Source organism: Doryrhamphus excisus, linkage group LG3, assembly GCF_037039965.1.
Source record: "Doryrhamphus excisus strain RoL-2023G ecotype Guam linkage group LG3, RoL_Dexc_Guam_v1.1, whole genome shotgun sequence".
Lineage (NCBI taxonomy): Eukaryota > Metazoa > Chordata > Actinopteri > Syngnathiformes > Syngnathidae > Doryrhamphus > Doryrhamphus excisus.
Genome location: NC_136359.1, coordinates 19607967 through 19632355, shown reverse-complemented (window position 1 = coordinate 19632355; position 24389 = coordinate 19607967). Strand labels below are relative to the sequence as shown.

The window sequence follows — 24389 nt, the reverse complement described above, 5'->3', positions numbered from 1 at the left end:
TTTTGGAGACTGGTGTGCATGTTGCAGATTTTACTCCTTTATGGATGTTGTAGCCATAAATTGGAGTATTATCAGCATGAACCATATATACTCTTATTACTTATTATTTAGTGTGGAATGTTAGACAAAGCTTAATTAAGTGATATTCCTCAAACAGAAAAATAATCAGCAAAAGTAGGTATGATCCATTTACTTGATGCATCTGGGGTATAGTTTTAACAACAATGTAGTGGTGGCTAGGCATTTTCTATTGTAGGTAATGTCTTTTTGCTGTCCCGTGGGGGGTTTCTCATGCTTGGATGTTTGAGGGAGCAAAAAAAAAAAAATTGACACCACTCATACTCCTTGCTCAACACGGTAGCACTTGCTAGTTTGATAATGTGGGCTCTGCATGCTGGGTCTGGAGCTACTTAGTAGAGGTGCTGGAGTGGAGTCTGGAATGGACTGCTTGCACTGGGTTGTTTATATCAGTGATTTTAGATGCAGGCTGATATAATCTAATACTATAATCCTTTTTTTCTTCTGATATCGGCTCAATATCAATATTGGATCAAGACACACCCAATTATAGCAATATGAATGAGACATAGAGACATTCAGAAATAAGTACAGCAAATCAATAAATATATAAATAAGAAAGTTATAATTAACAGATGCATTGCTGGGTGATAAATGAGTTCAGAATATATGCTTTAACTAATCATAAGTAATAATAAATAGAAAGTACAGCTGTAAATTTAATGTTTGGCATAATCTGTGTGTTAAACAGATGAATATGTAATGGATGATAGATAATACCTTATGTTGTAATAAGGCTCTGGGTAAAATATCAGGCATTACGGTTCAGGATTCTTTTTTATTATATATGTTAGTGTTGCTTCTTAAACTGGCTTGTATTAGTACATTGTTGGAGAACTTACCTTAATCCTAGGCATGATTTAGTTCCACATACTGGTATGGCAATATTTTTCGTGTTGTATGCGCATACAAGTGTTTTAACTCTTCTTTTGAGAAGTATTGTTTTACATTATTGGGTAGCGGGTTGTTATTTGTGGATGATTTTAGCTGTGTGATAATGTTTTGATAATGGAAACACAGAGAAGTGCTTGACACAGCTATATGCAGTCCTCCTGTTACTGTGCAAGCATAAACTCCCTCTTCAACGTAAAGCTTTGAAATAATTTCCATACATTTGTTTTCATGTACTTGTTGATGCTTCTTTTAAGCTTTTATATTTTGGTCTTTTTTTTCCAAAACAGAGCCTCCTCCTGTACTGAAGCCAGCAATAAATGTGACTTCATTAGTAGGAAGTGTGGCGGTGCTATCCTGTCAGGTGGAAGGCTCCATGCGTTACAACTTGACCTGGCATAGAGCAGGTCACACCATTCGAGCCCGCTCAGGGAGGGTGAGGCTGCTATCCAACTCGTCCCTGCAGATTAACAGTGTGCGGACTCAGGATGCTGGGCAGTACCACTGTGCAGCCACCAACGCCCATGGAGACAACAGAATCACCGTATGGCTCTTTGTCCCAGGTACGGTATGAAGACAGTCCGCAGGTCATCTGTATAAATACTTAACACAACGGGTGCTCCTGGTTTCTCTCAGGATGCTGTCATCTGGTTTCCATTTCTACATCCTACTGTTGGATTGAGCTACATTCATGTCAGAAAATGTTTCTCATGATGCACATTAAACTTTGTGGTTAGACTTTTCAGTGCTGCTGGATTGCATTGTTTAGTGATGTTCAACATGGGTTGTTAAATTATAAATCATGTATCGAAATGCAGTGACAGTCAGCATTCTTTTTATCATTTGGACTGTAGAGGCACCCTCTGTGGTAGTTCATCCCCAGAACCAGGTCTTTTCCCGAGGGGATGAAATCAGCCTCGTCTGCTCAGCGTCCGGCTCCCCCCCTCCCTTGCTCTTTTGGAGCCATGGAAACACGTTCCTTGCTAATCGGCCGCGGTAAGAGGACTCTCAGCCCACTCAACACCCCCGGCACAAAGGACTCGTTACATTCCACTTTAGCTAAAAGAGAGATGTCACATCCTGTTTATAACATTGTGGAGAGTTCTGGTATACAGTCTGTTTTTGCAAAAAAAAAAAAGCACTTCATGTTCCTGTGTATGTGATTATTGAAGGGAAAATATATGACTTTATACACAAGAGAAACAAAAAGGTTTTGTACTAATGTCTGTTTTACAGTACATCTGCAAATGTAATCAGTGTGAGACATCATTGTGAATTCTGCCCATTACCTGACGCAGGTTGAGTCTACACCAACAAGGAGTTTTGACTATAAGAGGAGCTCTCCCTGAGGATGCTGGGAACTACACATGTCTGGCAACCAATGTGGCCGGGACTGCATCACAATCTGTCCATCTTTCTTATGCGGGTAATTCATCATGTTGCTGCATTAGTATGTACAGTGTGTTTACATTAGAAACTGGGATAACAAGACTTGTCAAGCCATTAAAATATACCCTATTGATAATAATATTGAAGGCATGGGTTGCATGAGTGGTTACCGCGCAGGGCCTCACAGCCAGGAGACCCGGGTTCAATTCCACCCTTGGCCATCTCTGTGTGGACTTTGCATGTTCTCCCTGTGCATGCTGGGGACTCCCACATTCCAAAAACATGCTAGGTTAATTGGCGACTCCAAATTGTCCATAGGTATGAATGTGAGTGTGAATGGTTGTTTGTCTATATGTGCCGTGTGATTGGCTGGCGACCAGTCCAGGGTGTACCCTGTCTCTCGCCTGAAGACAGCTGGGATAGGCTCCTGCACCCCCACAACCCTCGTCAGGATAAGCGGTAGAGAATGAGTGACTGAATGAATGAATGAATGAAGGCATTAGCAAGTGGTAAATTTCAGACATGGTTATTGGTTAGTAGCTGCTGGAAACCACAACACTAATGGACTGAAGCATGACAATTCGGCTTTAACAAGCCTGATCTGTCAAGATAGTGATAGTGTTCCAAATGTATTGAATTCTGGTCTTTAAACTCAGCTGTTGTTTGTGAACACTATTTTTATACTGAAAACTTTAGGTTTTGTTTATACTACTAAACATCTTATCTTAATCTTAATTAGAGATGTTTGCTTTCTTACTAATATTGTCCACTTTACTTCCGATGACCCACTACTGATATCAACCGAAAACGATATTTGCAGCATCGCTTCTTTTAAACCAATGTCAGGTGACATCTTGTGTAATGACATTATCCTTCTTTTACTGTGATGCCACTGGATGCAAATACACAGTTTGTACAAAATAATGTGCAATGTAAGATTGGGTGTTTTCAGCCCAATTTCTAGTTGCATGTTGATTCTTCCCGAAATATAATATTAGATTAGAAGTATTAAGGGAAGACACCATACTCACATCTTGGGCAAAACCTGGAAATAGTTGCAAATCGTGCTGTGTGGAGCACGACATCATCACTTGCTGGCTGAAAAATCAATAAAGATATGAACCAATATCTTACTATTTCCCTCAGAGGTGCCTGTCATAACAGTGGTACAGGAGCGTCTGCTTGTAGCTGTTGGAGATGATGCTACTCTGGAGTGTCAGGCTAGTGGAATTCCCCCTCCTCTCGTCCACTGGTTCAAAGGTAACTCACAGTCAAAAATGGTCTACTCAGCAGACATTAAATGCATAGGAATAGTTGTGTGTTCCAAGGGCAGTGCTTCTCAAATAATGGGGTTGGTGGTGAACTGTCAGGGGTGGCATGAGAGGCAGAGAGTATTTTCAATACTGCAGATGTGCCAACATATACAAATTGATTGTACTCATGCAGTTTGATTTTTGGCTTAACAGCTCTCCATTTTGTTTCCTGGTCTGGTGTCGGTTTCGAGTTCAGTGTGTACAGTACAGATAAATAAATCCATTTTATAATTTTCTCAGTCGTGTTTCGTTCTCGAGGGCTATGACAGAAAATAATTGAGAACCACTGTCCTAGGGGAACTTGAGGTGGATGCCGCTCCATTTCTTAAGAAGGATGTCCAACGTGGGATCCTGCACATTAGAGGGGTACAGGAGGTGGATGCTGGTCAATACAACTGTGTGGCCAGTAGCCCTGCCGGGACCTCCTCTGGTACAGTCAGTCTGGAAGTCGGAGGTGAGACTGGATGGCCTTTAAAATAAAATCAAACAAAGGAGTATGTATCCTTTATTATGCTTTTTTTCCACAGCCGGCCCTTTGTTCTCTGAAGAACCGATTGACATGACAGCAAATGTAGGGGAGAACATTACCCTTCCCTGTGTGGCTCGAGGTTTCCCACGACCAACATTGACCTGGTACACACGAGATGGCAGACCCATCCTCACAAGGACAGACACCCACAGTAGAAAAATGCAACTCCAGAATGGATTCCTTCTAATTCAGAGTAAGTTAGCCATTGAACCTTATACAACACAAAAAAGAAAACAGTGTTGAAATCATCAAGTTGCAATATCTAAATAGCCCTCATTTGTACAGTGAAGAAAATAAGTATTTGAACACCCTGCTATTTTGCTATTTCTCCCACTTAGAAATCATGGAGGGGTCTGAAATTTTCATCGTAGGTGCATGTCCACTGTGAGAGAGATAAACTAAAAAGAAAAATCCAGAAATCACAATGCATGATTTTTTAACAATTTATTTGTGTGATACAGCTGCAAATAAGTATTTGAACACCTGTGTATCATCTAGAATTCTGACCCTGAAAGACCTGTTAGTCTGCCCATTAGAAGTCCACCTGCACTCCATGTATCATCCTGAATCAGATGCACCTGTTTGAGGTCGTTAGCTGCATAAAGACACCTGTCCACCCCATACAATCAGTAAGACTTTAACTTGTAACATGGCGAAGACCAAAGAGCTGTCCAAAGACACCAGAGACAAAATTGTACACCTCCACAAGGCTGGAAAGGGCTACGGAGCAATTACCAAGCAGCTTGGTGAAAAAAGGTCCACTGTTGGAGCTATCATTAGAAAATGGAAGAAGCTAAACATGACGGTCAATCTCAATCGGAGTGGAGCCCCATGCAAGATATCACCTCGTGGGGTCTCAATGATTCTAAGAAAGGTGAGGAATCAGCCCAGAACTACACGACAGGACTTGGTCAATGACCTGAAAAGAGCTGGGACCACCGTTTCCAAGGTTACTGTAGGTAATACACTAAGACGTCATGATGTGAAATCATGCATGGCACGAAAGGTTCCCCTGCTTAAACCAGCACATGTCAAGGCCCGTCTTAAGTTTGCATATGACCATTTGGATGATACAGAGGAGTCATGGGAGAAAGTTTTATGGTCAGATGAGACCAAAATAGAACTTTTTGGTCATAATTCCAATAAGCGTGTTTGGAGGAAGAAGAATGAAGAGTACAATCCGAAGAACACCATCCCTACTGTGAAGCATGGGGGTGGTAGCATCATGCTTTGGGGGTGTTTTTCTGCACATGGGACAGGACGAGTGCACTGCATTAAAGAGAGGATGACTGGGGCCGTGTATTGTGAGATTTTGGGGAACAACCTCCTTCCCTCTGTCAGAGCATTGAAGATGGGTCGTGGCTGGGTCTTCCAACACGACAACGACCCGAAGCACACAGCCAGGAAAACCAAGGAGTGGCTCCGTAAGAAGCATATCAAGGTTCTAGCATGGCCCAGCCAGTCTCCAGACCTGAACCCAATCGAAAATCTTTGGAGGGAGCTCAAACTCCGTGTTTCTCAGCGACAGCCCAGAAACCTGACTGATCTAGAGAAGATCTGTGTGGAGGAGTGGGCCAAGATCCCTCCTGCAGTGTGTGCAAACCTGGTGAAAAACTACAGGAAACGTTTGACCTCTGTAATAGCAAACAAAGGCTACTGTACCAAATATTAACATTCATTTTCTCAGGTGTTCAAATACTTATTTGCAGCTGTATCACACAAATAAATTGTTAAAAAATCATGCATTGTGATTTCTGGATTTTTCTTTTTAGTTTATCTCTCTCACAGTGGACATGCACCTACGATGAAAATTTCAGACCCCTCCATGATTTCTAAGTGGGAGAAATAGCAAAATAGCAGGGTGTTCAAATACTTATTTTCTTCACTGTATATTATATTAAAAGTGTTTAACTCTTATGGCCTTTTGCTTATTAAATGACTAATCTTGGCCACTGTAACTCTTTTGTGCTTCTGGAACCCAATTTTTATTATGATCCTTGTCCAGTACTGGAAAGAAATGGTGGACATTTGCACAAGCTGCCTTGGTCACAGTTTTTGGCATCTGATGCTAGTGTGTTTCTTTAACCTGAATTTATTTAATAAGTGTTTGGCGGCCTTTTCCCTCCAACTGCTCTAAAGTTAAATGTCTTGTCATCATCTGTTTCAACTTTGGCTCGACTATCGAAGCACATAAATGGAATAACATGTTCATCTTCCAGCTGACTGAGTGGGACATGTGTGTCAGCAGGCTGACAACACAGCCAAACCCATGAATCCAGTTAGTTTCTATTTATAACTTCTAATTACAGTGCAGTCAAACCATTAATACCACTTGCTATTGAAGTGCCGACTTGTTTTCTTAACATTTGCAGGCTTGCTGCTTATCGCAACTGTGCAGAGGGTGCTGTGTTGCTCTGTATGAAGTGTCCACATTCATGGTCAAATTCACTACAGGTGTCTGGCTGGATGATGAAGGGGTGTACATCTGTGAGGCTGAGAACCAGTTTGGAAGCATCAAAGCTGAGGCCAGAGTTAGTGTCACTGGACTAGGTAGGATAGATTAGCACATGCTATGTCTTCTGTTCTGCACTCTGACCCCGCAAAGTTGTAAACACTCTTGGTTATTAATGTTTGTTCCACCATTACTTGCAGAGCCCCCTCTCTTGGCTCAAGGTCCCCCCATCATCACCACTGGTATTGGTCAATCCTTGAGTGTCCCTTGCATGCTGTTGGAGGGTATACCTCTCCCAGAGAGACACTGGTCCCAAAATGGAAAACCAGTAAGACTGGCTTATGCCTAATTCTAAAATAGCTTACTATTCTTTAGAGTTGAATCTTTTTTTCATAGTTGATTCTTTTTTTTCATCTGCAAAGGTTCGGCTGAGTAGGAGAATGTTTGTGAGGAGTGATGGGAGTTTGTACATTGAGAAAGCCAACCAAGAGGATGCTGGGACATATGTGTGCACAGCAGTGAATGTCGTCGGCTCCATGAACATCACAGTGAGCCTGGAGGTGCATGGTAAGTAGCCCACATTCTTGTTGGTGTTTTTCAATTTAAAGGGAAGGCATCATAGAAAATAACAGTGATCAGTGATCTGACCACCTGCTGTCATCATAGTGAGATTCCCCTTTAAGGGGAAGGGTCGGTCTGCTCATAAGAGCATAATGACAGACAAGCCAGATTATGGTTCATCATCAGTTAGTAATGAAGAAATACCTGCAATGCCGATACAGTCAGCTTTTTAAGGCCAGTGATAATTTGGAAGGCCTGACAAATAGTCAGCTGTGCTTTGTGGCCTTTTTCCTCCACAGTGCCCCCTGAGATCAACGCTGGGCCCTACCGCTACATTGCCAATGAGGGTGTACCCATCACATTATCATGCAAAGCCAGTGGTGTTCCCAAGCCAACTGTGGTCTGGTCCAAGGTAAGATGTCATCATCACACATCCCATGACATTTTTATCTGAAAATGAAACATCATTAGGGCCTCAACATAAACTGAAAAACATTATAACATGGATGGGTAATTCTAACATCAGCTATTTAAATTTGACTCATGTCCCAATATACATATGGGATAACACAGTTAATGTGTAAAACATATGCTGTATGTACCACTGTGACAAAGCCATGTTGGCCACACAGTCAGGAGATCGGGAAGACCTGGGTTTGATTTTCCGTTCTCAGTGTGTGTGCATGGATTTTCTCCGAGTACTCCGGCTTCTTCCCAGATTCCAAAAACGTTCATGTTTATGCATGTAGCAACTCTAAAACGGATGTGGTTATTTGTCTATATGTGCCCTGCAATTGGCTGGCGACCAGTCCAGGGTGTAACCCACCTCTCGCCCTTTAGTTAGCTGGGATAGGTTCCAGTATACTTTGCGACCCTCGTGAGGATAAGCGGTATAGAAAATGGATGAATGGTTTCTGCAATTACAACAACCAGTTGAAATTTTGTAGATCCGCTGTGAAGAAACTTCTCCCAGGCTTCTCTACCATGCTAGCCTCTTGGCTGACGACGTGGATAAAAGCTACATAGTGATTCCAATACCATCTTTTACATTATAATATAGTCAGAGTCACTTTTATTTCAAGTGTCAATCCAAAATCAGAGGAGACCATCACCAGCATCTTACTACGTATTGTCAAGCATCCTCATTATAACTGCACTCTCGTCAAGTTTCTCATCCTAATGAGGACGCATTTGTTTATCCTGTACTCATACATTCACCTTTTATACTTGTCTTTGCACCCACAATTGCAGCTTGTTTAGCTGTATTTTGTTTGTTTACCATTGCTATCATTTGGTTATACAGACCTTTCTAATGTGTAAAACATGAATGCCACGCCAAGGCTGTGCTGTACTTAGAAATGTTACTTACACGCTGGGGCTTAGAGCCAGATTTATTTTTCCATGCTTTTCTTAAACAATTTCAGGAGACTGGTGCACAGTCAGGCCCTTGCTGTTCTTGCCAGATAAGCATGAATCTGTAAAAGCTATTTCATGTTCAAAGCAAGTGCAAATGCATTCTTGTGTGTTCGTACTGCGGATAGAGAGCAGGTTAAAGGGGAGCCTTGTAATTATATTATACATCAAAGGTTTGGCTGTAAACCTGAAATGGAGCTCAGTGTCCCTGCGCTCTCATGTGTAGACAGCTTCAGTACATTCTGGTGTAATGCCTGTTCTTGCTTCAGGGACGGCAACCTCTACCTCGGGACAGTGCTTCTCTTCAGGCTGACCCTGATGGATACCTCCACATCAGCCACCCCACGCATGACGATGCAGGAATATACATCTGCACTGCCACCAGTCCTGTGGGTTACGCCAGTCGAGAGATCCATCTCAGTGTTAACAGTAAGGCAAATAAATGTCAGACCGCAGCCACCCTAACACAGCAGTTTCCATGCAAACTTACACTCCCTTTTTTTTTTTTTTTACTTTTTCCCCAGCCATGCCTAAGATAATGGGTGTGAGTGGCCATGACAGCACTGTGAAAATGGCAGCAGAGGTGGGAACTGAGGTAGTTCTACCTTGTGAGGCCCAAGGGAGTCCGTCACCACTTGTCACATGGAGCAGAAATGGGCGTCCCATCCCCCCTGTCACAGCTGGGTACATTAAAAGTTTACCTCACTGTAGCACTACTCACCATGCCTTAGCGCTGAGCTAACATTTTACTCAGACCTTACACAGGAGTCTGCAATTCATTACTACTCAGGTTCAGAGGTCTCTTGGTGATGCTCTTTGAAGCTTCGCTTGGCAGACGAGGGAGCAGTCTGCCGGGGAGCCGTGCGCAGTCTTGACTTGCTAGCTAAACCGAGAAGGAACATCTGTTGCTGCGTGGCTGACTTTCATGTGTGGTCACACTGGCTGCAGACAGGCAAGCCAACTTGTGACACAGACAAGATGGATAGATGACAGACAGTCAGATAGGAGGACTCAGGAGTTAGATAGGACTCAGAAGCAGGATGTCTCTTGTATGGGGCCAGGAAGAAGGGAAATGTGGGTGGTGGTGTAGGTGATGCCAGGAAGAGGGGAGGAAAAGTAACTGACAGAGGAAGAGCCCTGTCTGCCTAATGTTGGGAATCTCCTGGGGTGCCTCAGCAGTAAAACAACACGCTGACTCTTTACTGGTTGTGTCTGATGATAATAACACATCTCTGTGAACAACCCCCACATGAGCCCCCATGCTCTGCATATGTAGTCACTGCACACATGCAAGCTGTGTGGTGGGGCCTTCGCTGTCTACATTGACAAACAGTCCAGAAGAGAGATTATTGCATAATGTAACTTTGGGGGGGGGGCATTTACACCCCTTCAAGATTCATGACACAAGTCTTGTAGTCTGGTGTTCTCAAGACCTGACCCTTCCCTACCAGTTTGTCTTTGAGACAGGCTGTGTACACAGATGACTTGACATCAATGTGCAGACTGATGGATAGGCGAGGTGGGGCGGGCTGTGTTTCATGTCCTATGTGCTTTTGCTTGTAACCCTGCAGAGAAACATGCAGCACACAGTCGTTTGGCGGCATTGTAGAATGTTGCTGCTTGTCTTCTCATGGTTGGAAGAGTTGATTTACACCACAGCATGGGTGATAGAAAACTGTTTGTGCTTCAAGCGTATTTCCACGCAAATAAAGATCTTATTGTCATTCAGTTGACGAGCAGAAACACTTATGTCCCCTAACTGGGAGAGGTGTGTTTATATTTGTGTATTTTGCATTTATACAACTTCACTTTGATGCAGTTCAGACGAACACAAAGCCTTTTCAAGTTCCTAGCCAACTATAAAAAACATTGAATTTTTGGGAAACATTTTTGTTTGGCACTCACAAGCAAAATAATGGTTACATTTGGCTACATTTGCTATTTTATTGCAAATGCAGCCTATTTTCTATTTAATCACAATTTTCTCAGGCAGATGGCAACATAATGTATGCACATTTTCACAAGCGCCAACATTATCCTCAATGATACACTGAACACAGAGTAACTTTTGGAGGGAGACTTGATACTTGGCATCTCTGTGACCTTTCCCAGGGTGACATCATCAGCTGGAGGAAGTCTGCACTTCACTCAGTGCTTTCTTTTTTTCATTCATCACACAGGCAGCTCACAGTTACCACTCAGAATGTATCTAAACAATGGAATTTTAATGACTCTATCATAATCATAATTTTAACTTGTATTTTATGTATATTTTGGGTGTCCTTAGAATATACTGTTATGTCATAGGCCCAGTTATTTCTCCAGACTATTGTTTTGTTGTATAACAGTAACTTTCAGTAACTTTCATATCACACTTGATACGGATTATTGTTTGTAATTAAACAAAGGACACCCAAGGAAATTTTCTTCTCCAAAAAGAAAAGACTTGCCCTCCACAGAGGCTGTCTGTCTTCATTTACTTATAAAGTCTTGTGTTTTCTCCATCTCTTTGCCAATCCCCAGGTTCACTGTCTTGCCCTCAGGTTCCCTGAAGATCACTGATGTACGCCTGATTGATAGTAAACTATACACCTGCACAGCACAGAACTCAGCCGGCAATGTGTCCTTAAGCTACAATTTACACATCCAAGGTAAGCTTGTGGGTCTTCATTAGAAAATCACAACCTTTAAAATGTGCCTTTAAAGCATGTCATAGTCATACATCACTTTTGGCATTTACTATCTCGAGACTAAATGCAAGTAAATATGAACCTATATTTAAGTTCCTTTTTTGGTCTTAGCCAAGCCGAGGATTCAGCCCTCACCCCCTCTACTGAAAGCTCTGGTTGGCCAAACAGTCATGCTACCCTGTGTGGTCCAGGGAGAACCAAGTCCAGAGGTCAATTGGTTTCACAATGGATATCCTGTTGAGGTCAAGAACACGTCACCCTTCACAATCCAGAAGGTCAGCTTAGCTGACAAGGGAATTTACCAGTGTGTGGCGAGGAACAGCGCTGGACAGGAGACCTTGGAGATTACGTTGGAAATTCTCGGTGACTACCTGTACCTTATAATATCGCCAACTCACACTTTTTGCAACTAGAGAAAGAATAAAAAGCAAACAAAACCATTTGACTTTGCATTTATACTTTTTTTATGTCCCCACAGAGGCCCCGTCCTTTGCTGAACCAGGAGATACAGTCATGGAGAAAATAGCAAACAGCAAGGTCATCATCCCCTGTCCTGCTGAAGGTACAGAACCATTCACACATTTAATCAAACGATAAGGCAATGAAAGAGAGAAGGCTACATTTGTTGTTTTATTACATTTTGTGTGTATTACTGTCAACATTTCAGCTGTCAAATTGATCCTTACACATAAAAGAAAGAGAGCCACACTCAATTTAATGTTTCTGTCTGGATGAGTTAGCTTTTAAGCGGGGTGGAGTGCGTTCGCCCTTTCCTGTCACAAAGATAGTGTGTGTAGTTTTTGCCAGCAAACACTGTGACAGTCCACGCGGAAAGTCGTGTCGATGTGGCTTTATGCCATGGCAACCAGATCAACTGGTGAAGGGGAGGGCTGTGTCTAATATGAAGCAACAGCTGGAACATCTGCCTGCCTGCTGCCTCTGTAAGCCACATCTGCTTTCGTCTGCGTCTGGACGTGCTGGGAGAGGAATCCTAATTACAGGCTGCTTCAAGCAGATAAAGGGCAGCAATGTCTGAGGTGCACCATGATGCACAGGAAGAAAAGATGAAGCCATCAAGGCATCCCTGCATCTAGTACGTCAAACTATGTCGAGCTATGCTAGCTCACCTGGTGTGAGGCTTTGCACAGCCTGAGTGTGGCAGCCGGCTGGAGGAAGCAAGAATCCCCAGGTTGTTCTTCAGATAACTTCCTGCATTAGAAAGCACATTTTCAGCCTGAGGGCACCAACTAAAAATGCATTGCATTTAGTAGAGATAATCATTTAAGAAATGCATGATGGACATCAATCAGTATACGCAAGAGCCTGCTAAATTTATTGTAATGTAAAACAGAACCTCTGTATGGTAATAGTGATGGATTATATTAGAACATACATATATTTTATTTTCAAATACATCACATTACAATTCACATGTCCATGCCCTACACTTCTTAATCAATTGCTAATACATTTGTTCACTTCCTATTCAACATTTGCCCTTTGCCATTTCTGAAATAGCATGAGAAAATGTTAAAGGAAGACATCAGTGTGTTACAATGAAGTTGAAGTAGATTCTGGAAGATCTAGAAAGCTTTCTGTGTGGGTTATTGTATGTAGCTGCTCTATAGGAGTCCACTACTCAATACAAAGGGCCGTAAATAAGCATGAACTTGCAGATGTATATTCTCAGCGCTTCACATATTACTTCCTGTTTACTCAGTTCATAACTAACTCTCTGATTCCACAACGTTCTAGTTTGTAAACTAAGATATTGTGATGAATTGCTTTTGTTAAACCCATAAGTGTGGTCTATAGTGTTGGAAAATGTATTTCAGTGAATGCCATGGAAGTTGAAATATTTACTGATATACAACAATGGTTCCATAATATTTTTACTACTTTTTACTGCTGAACTTTTTAGTCATTTCTATTTCAATTCAATTAATTCAATCAGTTATAATAATAATAATCCATTTTATTTGTAAGCACCTTTCAAGGAACCCAATTACACTGTACATAGACAGTCAGTTAAATGCAACAAACACATGAACCCCCCCCCCCCAATAAGTTTTTGCTTTACTTTTATTGACAATCAATTGTTGTCAATCATTTTTTTTGTCACACAAGGGAGGAACATGGAGTTGGGATTCCTGTCTATATTTTCATTCCTTTCTCCAGCTGATAAGTTATTTGTTATCCTTTCTTCCAAATTTGCTCCAAGTATTTATTGAACCTTTCAACTACCTCGTTCATATCCTCATTTTTTTTGCATTTCCATCTATAAAATATTGAGGGTTCTTGGGTCCATTCTAGAAACTCAACACATGATAGCGTCATGTTAGTTTTCTGGGTCGAGGAAAGGTGCCTCATTTGTAACACTTCTGAAAATAGACAGACTCACAGCATTTGGGTCACTCCACTGGTGGGTAGTACTCTCATCATCAGTCCTCTAACATACAGTGATGAACGTGTATTGTGTCTCCTCTCCACCGTTCCCCCATTCCACATTCTCCAATTGAGCACCTACTGCACCTAATGCACCTACTAATCTGTAGAACACATCTGTTTCTGGCTCCTGAGTGTCTTTGAACTGCTTTTACTGTTTTCGCCTGCATGGTAATAAATCTTGATAACACTAAGATTAATCTTTCATCAAACCTTAATTCTACACATTGGCGCTTTGTTTTTCTGCATAAATTGCAGGACTATTTTAGAGTGGCCTGTGCTGCTGAACACAACATGCACACTATAATTTGGAGCCGTTGAAATTGGACATATTCTATGGAAATTGGCTATAAAGTTCTTGAAATTCTGTAAAATTCTGTAAACAATTCTGTAAACAATTTTGTAAAAAATTGGCTATAAAGTTCTTGAAATTCTGTAAAAAAATTCTGTTAAAAAAATTCTGTTAAAAAAAATTCTGTAAAAAAAAAAGAAAGAAATTCTGTAAAATGAGAAAACTCACTGTTCAAATCCTTCTGAACCTTGGTCTTTGCCTGTGGAGAAGCAAATGTTTTTTTTGTAGGATAAACTATGCCTCTGTGCCTTTGCAGGTTCTCCGCATCCTACGGTGCGCTGGTTCAAGAATGGCATGGAGATACATTCTGGGCAATCAGAGTTTTCTGTAACAAGGGATGGAGCTCTTGTAATTAGTAGATCGTCTGTCAGCCACAGTGGCGATTTCAAATGTATGGCGACCAATGAGGCTGGGTCTGTGGACAGGAAGACTAGATTGAAAGTGAATGGTAAGTCCTTGTTCCAGTTTCAGTTTTTCTACAACAGAGTATAACACAAAATGATGTCCCTTTGTTTTATTTCAGTTCCCCCTGAAATCCAAGATGATGGACAGGCGTTAAACCTTACTGTGACCTTAAAACAGCCTCTCACTCTAGGCTGTGATGCATTTGGAATTCCCTCCCCGACAATCACCTGGACTAAAGATGGTCATGCTGTGAGTTGTGACACTTTGGTCTCATTACTGCACAAAACTGGAGCAGCATGTTTAAGTGGCTCTACAGTCCCATCATGTGGTCGTTGTTGTAATTACATGATGACACGAAAGACTTCCGGTGCTGATTTCTGTCTGTTCAGGTGAACAGTCCTGGGTTGTATCTTCAAAATGGGAATCGGCTGCTGAGAATCTACAGAGTCCAACCAGAACACGCTGGAGTTTTTGCCTGCACGGCACAAAACTCAGCAGGAGAAGCACATAGAGAATATCACATTGTGGTGCAAGGTGAGCCCACATTGTAGCAACACCACTGCAGTGTTTGCATGGTGCACATACAGGCAGCAACATTACTGTGCATACACCTGAGCCGTCTGTTGAAGTAGGGTTGTATTTGAAATCCTGCCTTTATAGGGATAATAATCTTAATTTCTATTGTCACTGCCAGTAAACAGTGCAGAGTCAAACCAAAACAGCATCACCGCTATTAAATGTATTACTGTTGTTTTAGTTTGCAGTGGTATACCTGTATTATAATTTATGAGTGAATTTATGAGTGCCTGGGTTCAAGGATGTAAACATTTGAGTGAACACTGTGTTGCTGTTTGTCCTTGTATTGTTGCAGCTCCACCAGTGATCTCAGGAACGTCTAAGCTGCAAGAGTTAACTGCCATCCTGGGCCAGGAAGTGGAGTTTCAGTGCAGAGTTAGCGGGCGTCCAGCACCCATAGTGGAATGGAGCCGCGATGGAGAGTATGCATCAATCAGTACACAAATGTTCCACTCCGCAGTAGCTCCAACGGTTTGATATACTGTATTGGTCCTTCCTGTTCTCAGGGTTCTTTCCCGGGATGGAGATCCACATGTGGAATTTCTGGAGAACGGCCAAGTACTGAAAGTGAAAACAGTCCGACTGAGAGACCAAGGACTTTACCAGTGTCTGGCCAGCAACAATGCGGGGACTCAGATACGTCAGTTCAGACTCACAGTTCAAGGTCTCACTTTTTCTTCTGACATCTGACAAAGCATTTTTTATACACAAAAAGTTACAATATTCAGTAATGGGTGCTTTCATAATTGTGTTGAAAAATGTAATTTATAAACGACTGGCCTTTTAGGTAATTATGATCCTGAAAATGTTGTGTCAGCAGGGTTGTTTTAGGTAAAAATATTTAGAATATTGTGTTCCATGAAAGGATTTCTTTCTCTCCAGCTCCCCCAACAATCAAAGGTCCCAGTGAGACCTCGGAGGTGTCAGTGGTACTGGGTTTCCCTTCTGTCCTGCCCTGTGACGTAGATGGTTCACCCACACCCAGTATCACCTGGCTGAAAGACAACCAGCCTATTGTGTCTAGCCCCCAGCTGACCTACACTCAGGGTGGGCAGGCTTTGAGGGTGGGTGCAGCACAAGGAGACAGCACTGGCCTCTATACGTGCCGTGCCTCCAATCCCGCTGGCATAGCTGTCAAGCACTATTCTCTCAGTGTTCTGGGTAAGACTCTATAAGTTAATGAGACCAAGTCAATTGATTCAATACATCTGATTCTTTTTTTTCCTCCTTCTCAAGTACCCCCACAGATAGAGGGAGACTCTACAACTGTAGGAACTCAGGAAGAAAAAGTACGAATCAATGGCAGTTTAACTCTTTCGTGTCTTGCCAAAGGTTTCCCTGAGCCCAGGGTTGCCTGGTTCAAAGACGGGCAGGTTAGTGTAACATTTCGTATCTAAAATGACTTTTAAAACCAGATGTCGTTCAGCTCTCTAAAGCTATCACAAACACACCACAGTTGTGCAAGCAATCTAAAGTTACTGTATGTCCCCTTCAGCTCTTGACAGGAAACAACCATGTTGGCATTCAGGAGAGTGGATACTTTCTGCACATAGAGAATGCCATGTTGTCCCATGAAGGCCAGTACACTTGTGTCGTCACCAACTCTGCAGGAGAAGACAAGAGATACTTTCATGTTGCTATACAAGGTGGGTCCAGTCATACACTTTTGACTTGTATGGTAAGCTGTAGGACACACCCAGACTAGGCTCTGAGCGAACCGAAACATGGCTTTGTCTTTCTAGTTCCTCCAGTCTTCCACCGTGTCACGAACAGAGAAGCAGCCTGGGGTCTGGAAGATCAGGAGGTTGACAAAAATGAGGACATGGTTGAGAAGCGAGAGGTTGTACTCAGCCATCCCATCAGCCTCTCGTGTGAGAGTAATGCCATACCACCGCCCAAGCTTAACTGGTATAAAGATGGACGGAAGCTCACCAGTGCTGATGGAGTGTTATTACTGCCAGGTCAGATACGAGCTTGCGTGTCGTTTTCCATGACCAAATACGATGCCTTTCTGCACGTCTTGCTTTGTCATCTCAGGTGGACAGGTGCTACAGATTGCCCAAGTACAGAAAGAAGATGCAGGAAGGTATACTTGTGAGGCCGTCAATGAGGCTGGAGAGGACCATATGCACTTTGAAGTGGAAGTTTTGGGTATGCATGAACAGTGGTGTTTTTTTTGTTGGAATTAAGAAACAAATAGTAAATAATCATTTTACATCTTTAGTATCACCTGTGATCATGGGCACTTCAGAAGAGTTCATGGAGGAAATTGGAGCAGTGGTCAACAGCACCGTGGTCCTCTTGTGTGATGTGGCAGGACATCCAAGTCCATCTGTCTCGTGGCTTAGAGACGGACAACCAATTCACAGAGACGCAGACCATGTCATTAGTGAGGATAGAACACAACTCCATGTAAGGCGGTGTTGTTACATCAAACAAATCGATCCAATGCTATCTTGAAATATAACTCAAATCCTTTTATCCAGCTGCTCAGTGTGAAGGTTTCAGACATGGCTGGGTATTTGTGTGTAGCTGAAAACAAGGTTGGGTCAGTTGAGAAACTTTTCAGTCTGACAGTTCAAGGTAAGAGAATATTTTAAATTCTTTATTTAAAGAAAAATGACTTGGTGACTCATGTCACCGACATATACGTACAATATAATTTTTTTCCCCAGTACCACCAAGAATCATTGGTCCTCAAGAGGAGGAGCATAGCGTCATTGAGGGTCACATGGTGTCATTGCTTTGTGATGTCCAAGCCTACCCTCCACCAGAAATAACCTGGACCAAAGATGGACAGATACTCCAGTTCAGTACTGGTATCCACATTCTGCCAGGTCAAGCCTAGATAACGAAACCACATATATATAAACCAGGGGTGTCCAAATGTCACTATTTCCACCGAGCAGGGCCACTATTATATATATTTTGTAAACCAATGTATTTAGATATGTGATGAAGTTATATATATTTTACGAAAAAACTGCTTTTCAGTTTTGTACTCTTTTTGACCCATTTTTGCTTTTTGCTTATTTTTAAATAATCTTTGTAAAAATTTATTATTATTATTTATAACTTCATTCCCATAATATTTTGATCTAAGTCAATATTTTGACTGCAACTTTCTCAACAACAAAATTTTCCAAAAAATACAACTTTTTTTGTTTTGTTTGTTTCTCATATTATGACTTAAAAAACATATTTGTCTTTAATATTTCTCTACTATGAAAATTATATTAATTTTCCTAATAATATTCTGAGTTTATTCGTGAAAAATTCTATGTTTGTTTCTCACTAGAATACCTTTTTTGTCTTAATATTTTGACTTTATTCTTGGATGCTGTTTTTTCCATTTTCATTTCTGCTGTCGCGTTTTTAAATTTTGCGACGATTTCAACTTAGTAGTTCTTATAAATTTTCTTCACGTAATCTTGACTTTACATTGACTTAACCTGAGAACTTTTCCCGCTGCCTAATTTTCTAAAAATTACAACTTTTCATATTGTTTACCAAAATGACATTACTTTCCTCAAAATACTATTCTTGTAAGAAAAAAAACCACACACGTCTGCAAATGGCCCCCAGGCCACACTTTGGATTCCCCTGATATACACAATTAAAATCCCAAAGTTTCATCTGTGCTTACCTTGTAAAAACATATATTTTTTGTTTCATTGGCAATAATGTAGGTGGCCAGATGCTACAGCTGCTCCGGGCAAGAGTCGAGGATGCAGGACAATATGTGTGCACGGCCTCTAACTCAGCTGGCCAGGACCAGAAGAGTCTTCTCCTCAGTGTTTATGGTGAGCCATCTGCACAAGTGAGCTTCATACACAGATGATTCAATGTCAACGCATTGTCTCAGCAAAAAAATCTGTTTACCACAGCTGTGATAGGGGATAGTTTGAAGTGAATCATACCAAGTTGCAGTGAATCACAATGAGATCATGTTCTCTTTGTAAATGCAAACCAACAGTCCTTCCTACCCTGAAGTCTCGTCTTGATGCTGAGTCAGACTTGGTGACCCCGCAGCTCGGCTCCTCTGTCAGCCTGCGGTGTGAGGCCCGTGGGGTCCCTGAGCCTGAGGTCACATGGTATAAAAATGGACTCCAACTGGTCACAGGGAATGGACTGAAGACAGATCGGCACCAACTACAGATCACAGGAGTTCAGGTTGGGAAATGTTTTGAGGCCACAAAGAAAAACTGAAGTTAAACTGATTTTCTGACAATTCCCCAAAGTCATGACATTGCTCTCACACATAAAACATATTCTCTGGAAATTTCAATTTTGCTCCCAGATGGCGGATGGTGGTACGTATACCTGCAAAGTGTCCAATGTGGCTGGCCAAGTTGATAGGACATTCAGGCTGGCTGTTTATGGTGAGAAAGTCTTTTGTGTTGTTACGGTCACATGGTTAAGACAATGGAATGGTATGGCTTATTTGTTTCACACATGCGTAACAAGTTACATGAAGGAACATCACATGGTCTCATTTGCATAATTCTACATGTTCGGGTGTGGGGTCTTAGGGTGCCGTCCTTGGCTTTGCCTGCCCCCTGGTGGTGGGGGCTCTGCCTGGCTGTGTGGGATGGGGGTTGCTGGGTGGTTGGAGGCAGTCCCTCTCCGTTTATTCATTCTTAGTGAGAATTAGTATACATTCATACATATGCACACATTTAGTACATACATGTAGACATACACACACAGAGATACTTGTACAACACATCTGTACATATACGTACATACTCAAAGTACAGTACAGTTTTTTCTTCTTTTCTATCCTCTCCTTCTCCGGTCCAAATTTGCATATCGAATAAAGCCAAATAATACTCCAGGGAAGGTCACTTGTACACTTTTGCCTGACAGAGCAAACAGAGCAAATCTGTTTGGCATGTAAGGGCATTTAGATTAACAATACTAACTATCTGACCAAAAAAAAAAGAGTTTGAATAAGTGAATTAAGGATAAAGCAAGACTATAGAGAATATGAAAACATGTGAAAAAATGGTGGTGAATAAATGATGCTGTAAGAATAAAGTTTAAACAACTGTACACTTGTATTTGAACAGTTCCACCTGCCCTGGATGGGCCTCTCCAGGAGGCCCTAAACTACACTCTGGGTTCTCATGTGTCCCTACGCTGTGAGGCTTCAGGAGTCCCTGTGCCAAGCATCACATGGCTTAAAGATGGAACACCTATAGGTAAAAGGTGGACAAAAACAGAAGAAACTGTATTTCTGGATAGTGTAAAATAACATATTTGCTTCCAGAGAGCAGCCTGCAGTGGCAGTGGTCAATTAGAGGGAACCGCCTAGAGCTGGGACCTCTTACACTTTCCCATGCCGGAACTTACACGTGCATTGCCAAGAATAGCGAAGGACAGGAACAGAAGGACTTCATGCTCACAGTGCAGGGTAAAAAAATGACCCAAATCAAATCAGTTCTTGCATTTATGCAATGAATTTACTATGTGCTTTGTCCTACCCAGTATCCCCTACCATCATGGACTCTGACCATCCATCTGAGGTTAGTGCACCCATGGGAGAAGAGGTCACGCTTGAGTGCAAAGCAGCTGGAAACCCTGCACCTCACCTGAGCTGGCTTAAAGATGGCGTGACTTTGGAAGGGTCAGATACTCGTCACATTGCGTAAGTAATTCCCCGTCCTCATTTCTTGGCAGAATAATGTACTCGACGATGTCTTAGCAATAATAAATTATGTTTCCTTACAAAGTAGCTCAATTTGTTTTTACATTCTAACCATTAGTATCAATCTTTGCCATTCCCAAAAGGCTCGGAAAATAAACTACAAATCACTAGCACTCAAGGATATGATCGTGAGAGACAAATGACTTTATTTACGGTACAATCATGGAGAACATTAAGAGCAGCTGTTTTACAGCTGTTCAGTAGCTTTTTGATTAATGGAAGTCTAACAGCCTGACAACTGTGTTTTTCAATGTGAAAAACATGTGGGATGGTGGTTATGATGATGTGAATGTAATTCTCATGTTCACACAATTTGTAACATATATATGTTTTGTATTTGTTATTTACCAGTATGACTCCAGATGGCAGCACGCTGACTTTGTTGAGGCTTAGTCCTGAGGATTCTGGTACATACACCTGTTTGGCTGTCAGTCCAGCCGGCCAGAAGAGCAAAATTTACACCCTCTTTGTCCTTGGTCAGTTTTAACATTTATTAAAATAAAGTAATAGTAAAAAAAAATAATATACACATGTTTTGTTTGTCATAGTACCACCATCTATCTCGGGTGAGACTACAGAGCCCAGAGAGGTGCAGGCCACACAGGACAGTGCTATCACTCTGGAGTGCCATGCAGGAGGAAATCCTCCCCCTCAGATCAGCTGGCTGAAAAATGGACAACCCTTATTTCTCACACCCCGAACACGCCTCCTCACTGGTGACTCCATGCTGAGGTGTTTACAGAAGTGATCATTTCAAAAATATTTATTCAATTATGGAAGTGAGTGATACTGATTTTTCCATTTTCTCATCATTTAGGATTTCTCCATTGCAGTTGTCAGATGCTGGAGTTTACACATGCATAGCTCGCAGTCAAGCTGGTCTTGCTGAGCTCAGCTACGATGTCCAAGTCCACGGTACCATTGACAGTTAACTTCTGAATAGCGATGCTCTGTTCAGGGTTTTATGCTGGTGATTCCGATCATCCATGAGTGAGATCGGCCGATATCAATCACATGGATTAACTGTCCATTGTTCAATTTTTTTATGGGTGGTATTGGTCAGGGTGCAGAAATATGTAATTATTAAGGAAATTATTACAAAAATTAAAGTTTTATCTTTTGTATTACAAGTTTTGTACTATTTGGCACAAACCTGATTGAATAATTATTTGTTTTAGCTCAAGATAAAAAAATGATCAGAATACAGTAATACAAATAAATATGATTATTAAATAGAAATCTGTCCTGCTCAACTTAAAAGAGAATAAATTTAGTATGTCGGTTTTAAGGGGTTTCCAACTTTCATCGCTATTACAGCTGTTATAACTGGCAACATTTAAATAGTATACTATTTTATTTATGGAGCACACCTCTACTCATTCAGTGTGACCATCGTCTTTATGCTATTTTGTGGTTATTTGTCATTATATAAAGGCAATAAGTTGACAGTCAATAAAAAAACCTACTAAATATTTGTGAGATACTCAAACACTGCTGGTGACATAGGTGACCCCTGTGATAGTATCGGCATCATAAGGCTGGACACACTTTGGGCTCTAATTTCATGGCACAGTGCAATGTGGCTCAGGGTGGCGGAGCGTGGCGCACCCCACGCAGTGGTAATTTAATCCAGTGCACCACTGTGGAGGTGTCCACGTTTTCAGCTTGCCGCAGTGAAAATTTTGTGACAAAAGGTGCCCTGAAAGATCACCAGCTTTGACCTGGCCTGCGCATCCTGCGCAGTGGTAAATTGGTTGACAAGTGCACAGTGCACAAACATCACAGGCAGGTGTGTCAGGCACATTTCAATGCAACCAGCAACCACTTTTTACCAGTTAAAGGATGGTAGGGTGGTCAACCCTGCGAAATGCAGGGCTCAACTGTATTTGTATAATACAGTGTGAAATTTTCGGTTTAGGTGTGTATATTATGTGCTCCACAGTGCCCCCTGGTGTGGATCATGTGGAACCAGTGGAACCAGTGACAGTGGTTAAAGGCTCATTGGTAACGTTGACCTGTGAAGCCCGTGGTGTCCCTCCTCCAACACTTACATGGATGAAGGATGGCCAGCCTCTGTCACTTCATCGAAACCTTCTGCTGGATGGACAGGAGACACGGCTCCAGCTGCCTGACGTGGCACCTTCAGATGCAGGACTTTACAGTTGTGTGGCCAGCAACCAGGCTGGAAGCAGCACAAAGACTTTTAACCTCACCGTTCTTGGTAAATGAGTGAAGTTAACTTGTAAAAAATATACTGTATTTGTGGTTTTATAGTCCAACCCTATTTTGTTAAATATAAATATTACACACATACACAGTAATGAAGTACGTTTTAAACTAGAATTATTGTTTTTTGTAAACTAATTCATTCTTTTTTGTGGATATATCACTCATAATGCCTTTCCTTATTATAATCCAGAGCCTCCAAAGATAGCCCGCTCTAATAGTGCCCCAGAAGATCTGACTATTGCAGTGAACAGCCCACTGGAACTGGAGTGCTTAGCAGAGGGAGTACCACCTCCCACCCTAAGCTGGCTCAAGGATGGTCGGCCCCTGGAAGGGAATGACATCATTCAGGAGAATGGACAAATTCTCAGTATTAGCAGAATTCAGGTACAAACCAACAGCCTTTGACAACTACTGGTAAAGTACAGTGCTGAGTGTGAATAGTTGTTTGTCTATATGTGCCCTGTGATTGGCTGGCAACCAGTCCAAAGACAGCTGGGATAGGCTCCAGCATACCCACGACCCTTGTGAGGATAAGCGTCATAGAAAATGAATGGATGGATGTTGGCAGGTCTGCCGTAACATTTCAAGTGCCTGCCAGTTCACAGTGCTTCCGCCAGGGGGTTACTAACACAAAAAAAAACTGTAAAATATGACAAAATGTAGAGTATAAAAAAGTGAAGTCAGCATCACATTATGGAAGACACAGTCAGCCTGATTGCACCTTACGCTCTTCCTCAAGGTTGAGGATGCAGGTCTGTACACCTGCTTGGCCAGCAGCCCAGCTGGCGAGGATGGAAGAAATCATTGGGTCCGTGTGCAGGGTAATCTAACATTTTCTTCCATGTTGCTTTCACATTCTGTGCTATTATGTGCCACATTGTCTCAGCATCTTTGATTCAAGAATGCATGCTGATGTCATCTGAAATACTCGTTGATTGGTTATACAAATGGTTCACGTTTCAGTCCCACCGACCCTCCTTGGCTCCGAAGATGTGAGAACGCTGACAGTGCCAGTTAATGGACATTTGAGCCTGGAGTGCCTGGCCGACAGTGACCCTCCTCCTGATATAGAGTGGTACAAGGATGAGGTCAAGATGCAGGTATGTGATCTGTAAGCAGGGTAAAAAAAAAACATTGTCTCCTTCCCCTCATCCCACCATTCTCTTATTTTATGCAGCTGGGTGGTCGTATTCAGAGACTCGCAGGAGGACAGTACCTTGAGATACAGGATATTAGAACTGAGGACAGTGGCCAGTACAGTTGTGTGGTCACCAACATGGCTGGAAGCACCAGTCTGTTTTTTACCGTGGAGATTCTCTGTAAGTTATCTGTTAACAAAGTACAGATTGTTTGATG

At 42.0% G+C, this 24389-nt stretch overlaps 1 protein-coding gene across 1 annotated transcript in view; it reads left to right on the top strand.

Annotated features, from left to right (window-relative positions):
* The window catches only part of hmcn2 (hemicentin 2), a 49958-nt gene that overhangs the window by 10884 nt on the left and 14685 nt on the right, over positions 1-24389 (top strand). Inside the window, exons 11-52 of the mRNA XM_058070888.2 lie at positions 1260-1532; positions 1824-1965; positions 2268-2395; positions 3505-3618; positions 3967-4125; positions 4199-4393; positions 6655-6750; positions 6853-6980; positions 7075-7219; positions 7513-7625; positions 8896-9055; positions 9151-9310; positions 11150-11277; positions 11428-11679; positions 11795-11878; positions 14370-14561; positions 14637-14767; positions 14908-15052; positions 15390-15516; positions 15601-15758; positions 15977-16255; positions 16331-16467; positions 16590-16740; positions 16837-17055; positions 17132-17245; positions 17319-17506; positions 17581-17677; positions 17770-17931; positions 18784-18897; positions 19071-19267; positions 19395-19476; positions 20167-20298; positions 20367-20510; positions 20585-20744; positions 21156-21280; positions 21353-21536; positions 21622-21719; positions 22747-23025; positions 23224-23417; positions 23773-23854; positions 23997-24133; positions 24211-24352. Of these exons, the coding sequence (XP_057926871.2) occupies positions 1260-1532; positions 1824-1965; positions 2268-2395; positions 3505-3618; positions 3967-4125; positions 4199-4393; positions 6655-6750; positions 6853-6980; positions 7075-7219; positions 7513-7625; positions 8896-9055; positions 9151-9310; positions 11150-11277; positions 11428-11679; positions 11795-11878; positions 14370-14561; positions 14637-14767; positions 14908-15052; positions 15390-15516; positions 15601-15758; positions 15977-16255; positions 16331-16467; positions 16590-16740; positions 16837-17055; positions 17132-17245; positions 17319-17506; positions 17581-17677; positions 17770-17931; positions 18784-18897; positions 19071-19267; positions 19395-19476; positions 20167-20298; positions 20367-20510; positions 20585-20744; positions 21156-21280; positions 21353-21536; positions 21622-21719; positions 22747-23025; positions 23224-23417; positions 23773-23854; positions 23997-24133; positions 24211-24352 (6447 nt within the window). The remainder of the gene's footprint in view (positions 1-1259; positions 1533-1823; positions 1966-2267; positions 2396-3504; positions 3619-3966; positions 4126-4198; positions 4394-6654; positions 6751-6852; positions 6981-7074; positions 7220-7512; positions 7626-8895; positions 9056-9150; positions 9311-11149; positions 11278-11427; positions 11680-11794; positions 11879-14369; positions 14562-14636; positions 14768-14907; positions 15053-15389; positions 15517-15600; positions 15759-15976; positions 16256-16330; positions 16468-16589; positions 16741-16836; positions 17056-17131; positions 17246-17318; positions 17507-17580; positions 17678-17769; positions 17932-18783; positions 18898-19070; positions 19268-19394; positions 19477-20166; positions 20299-20366; positions 20511-20584; positions 20745-21155; positions 21281-21352; positions 21537-21621; positions 21720-22746; positions 23026-23223; positions 23418-23772; positions 23855-23996; positions 24134-24210; positions 24353-24389) is intronic.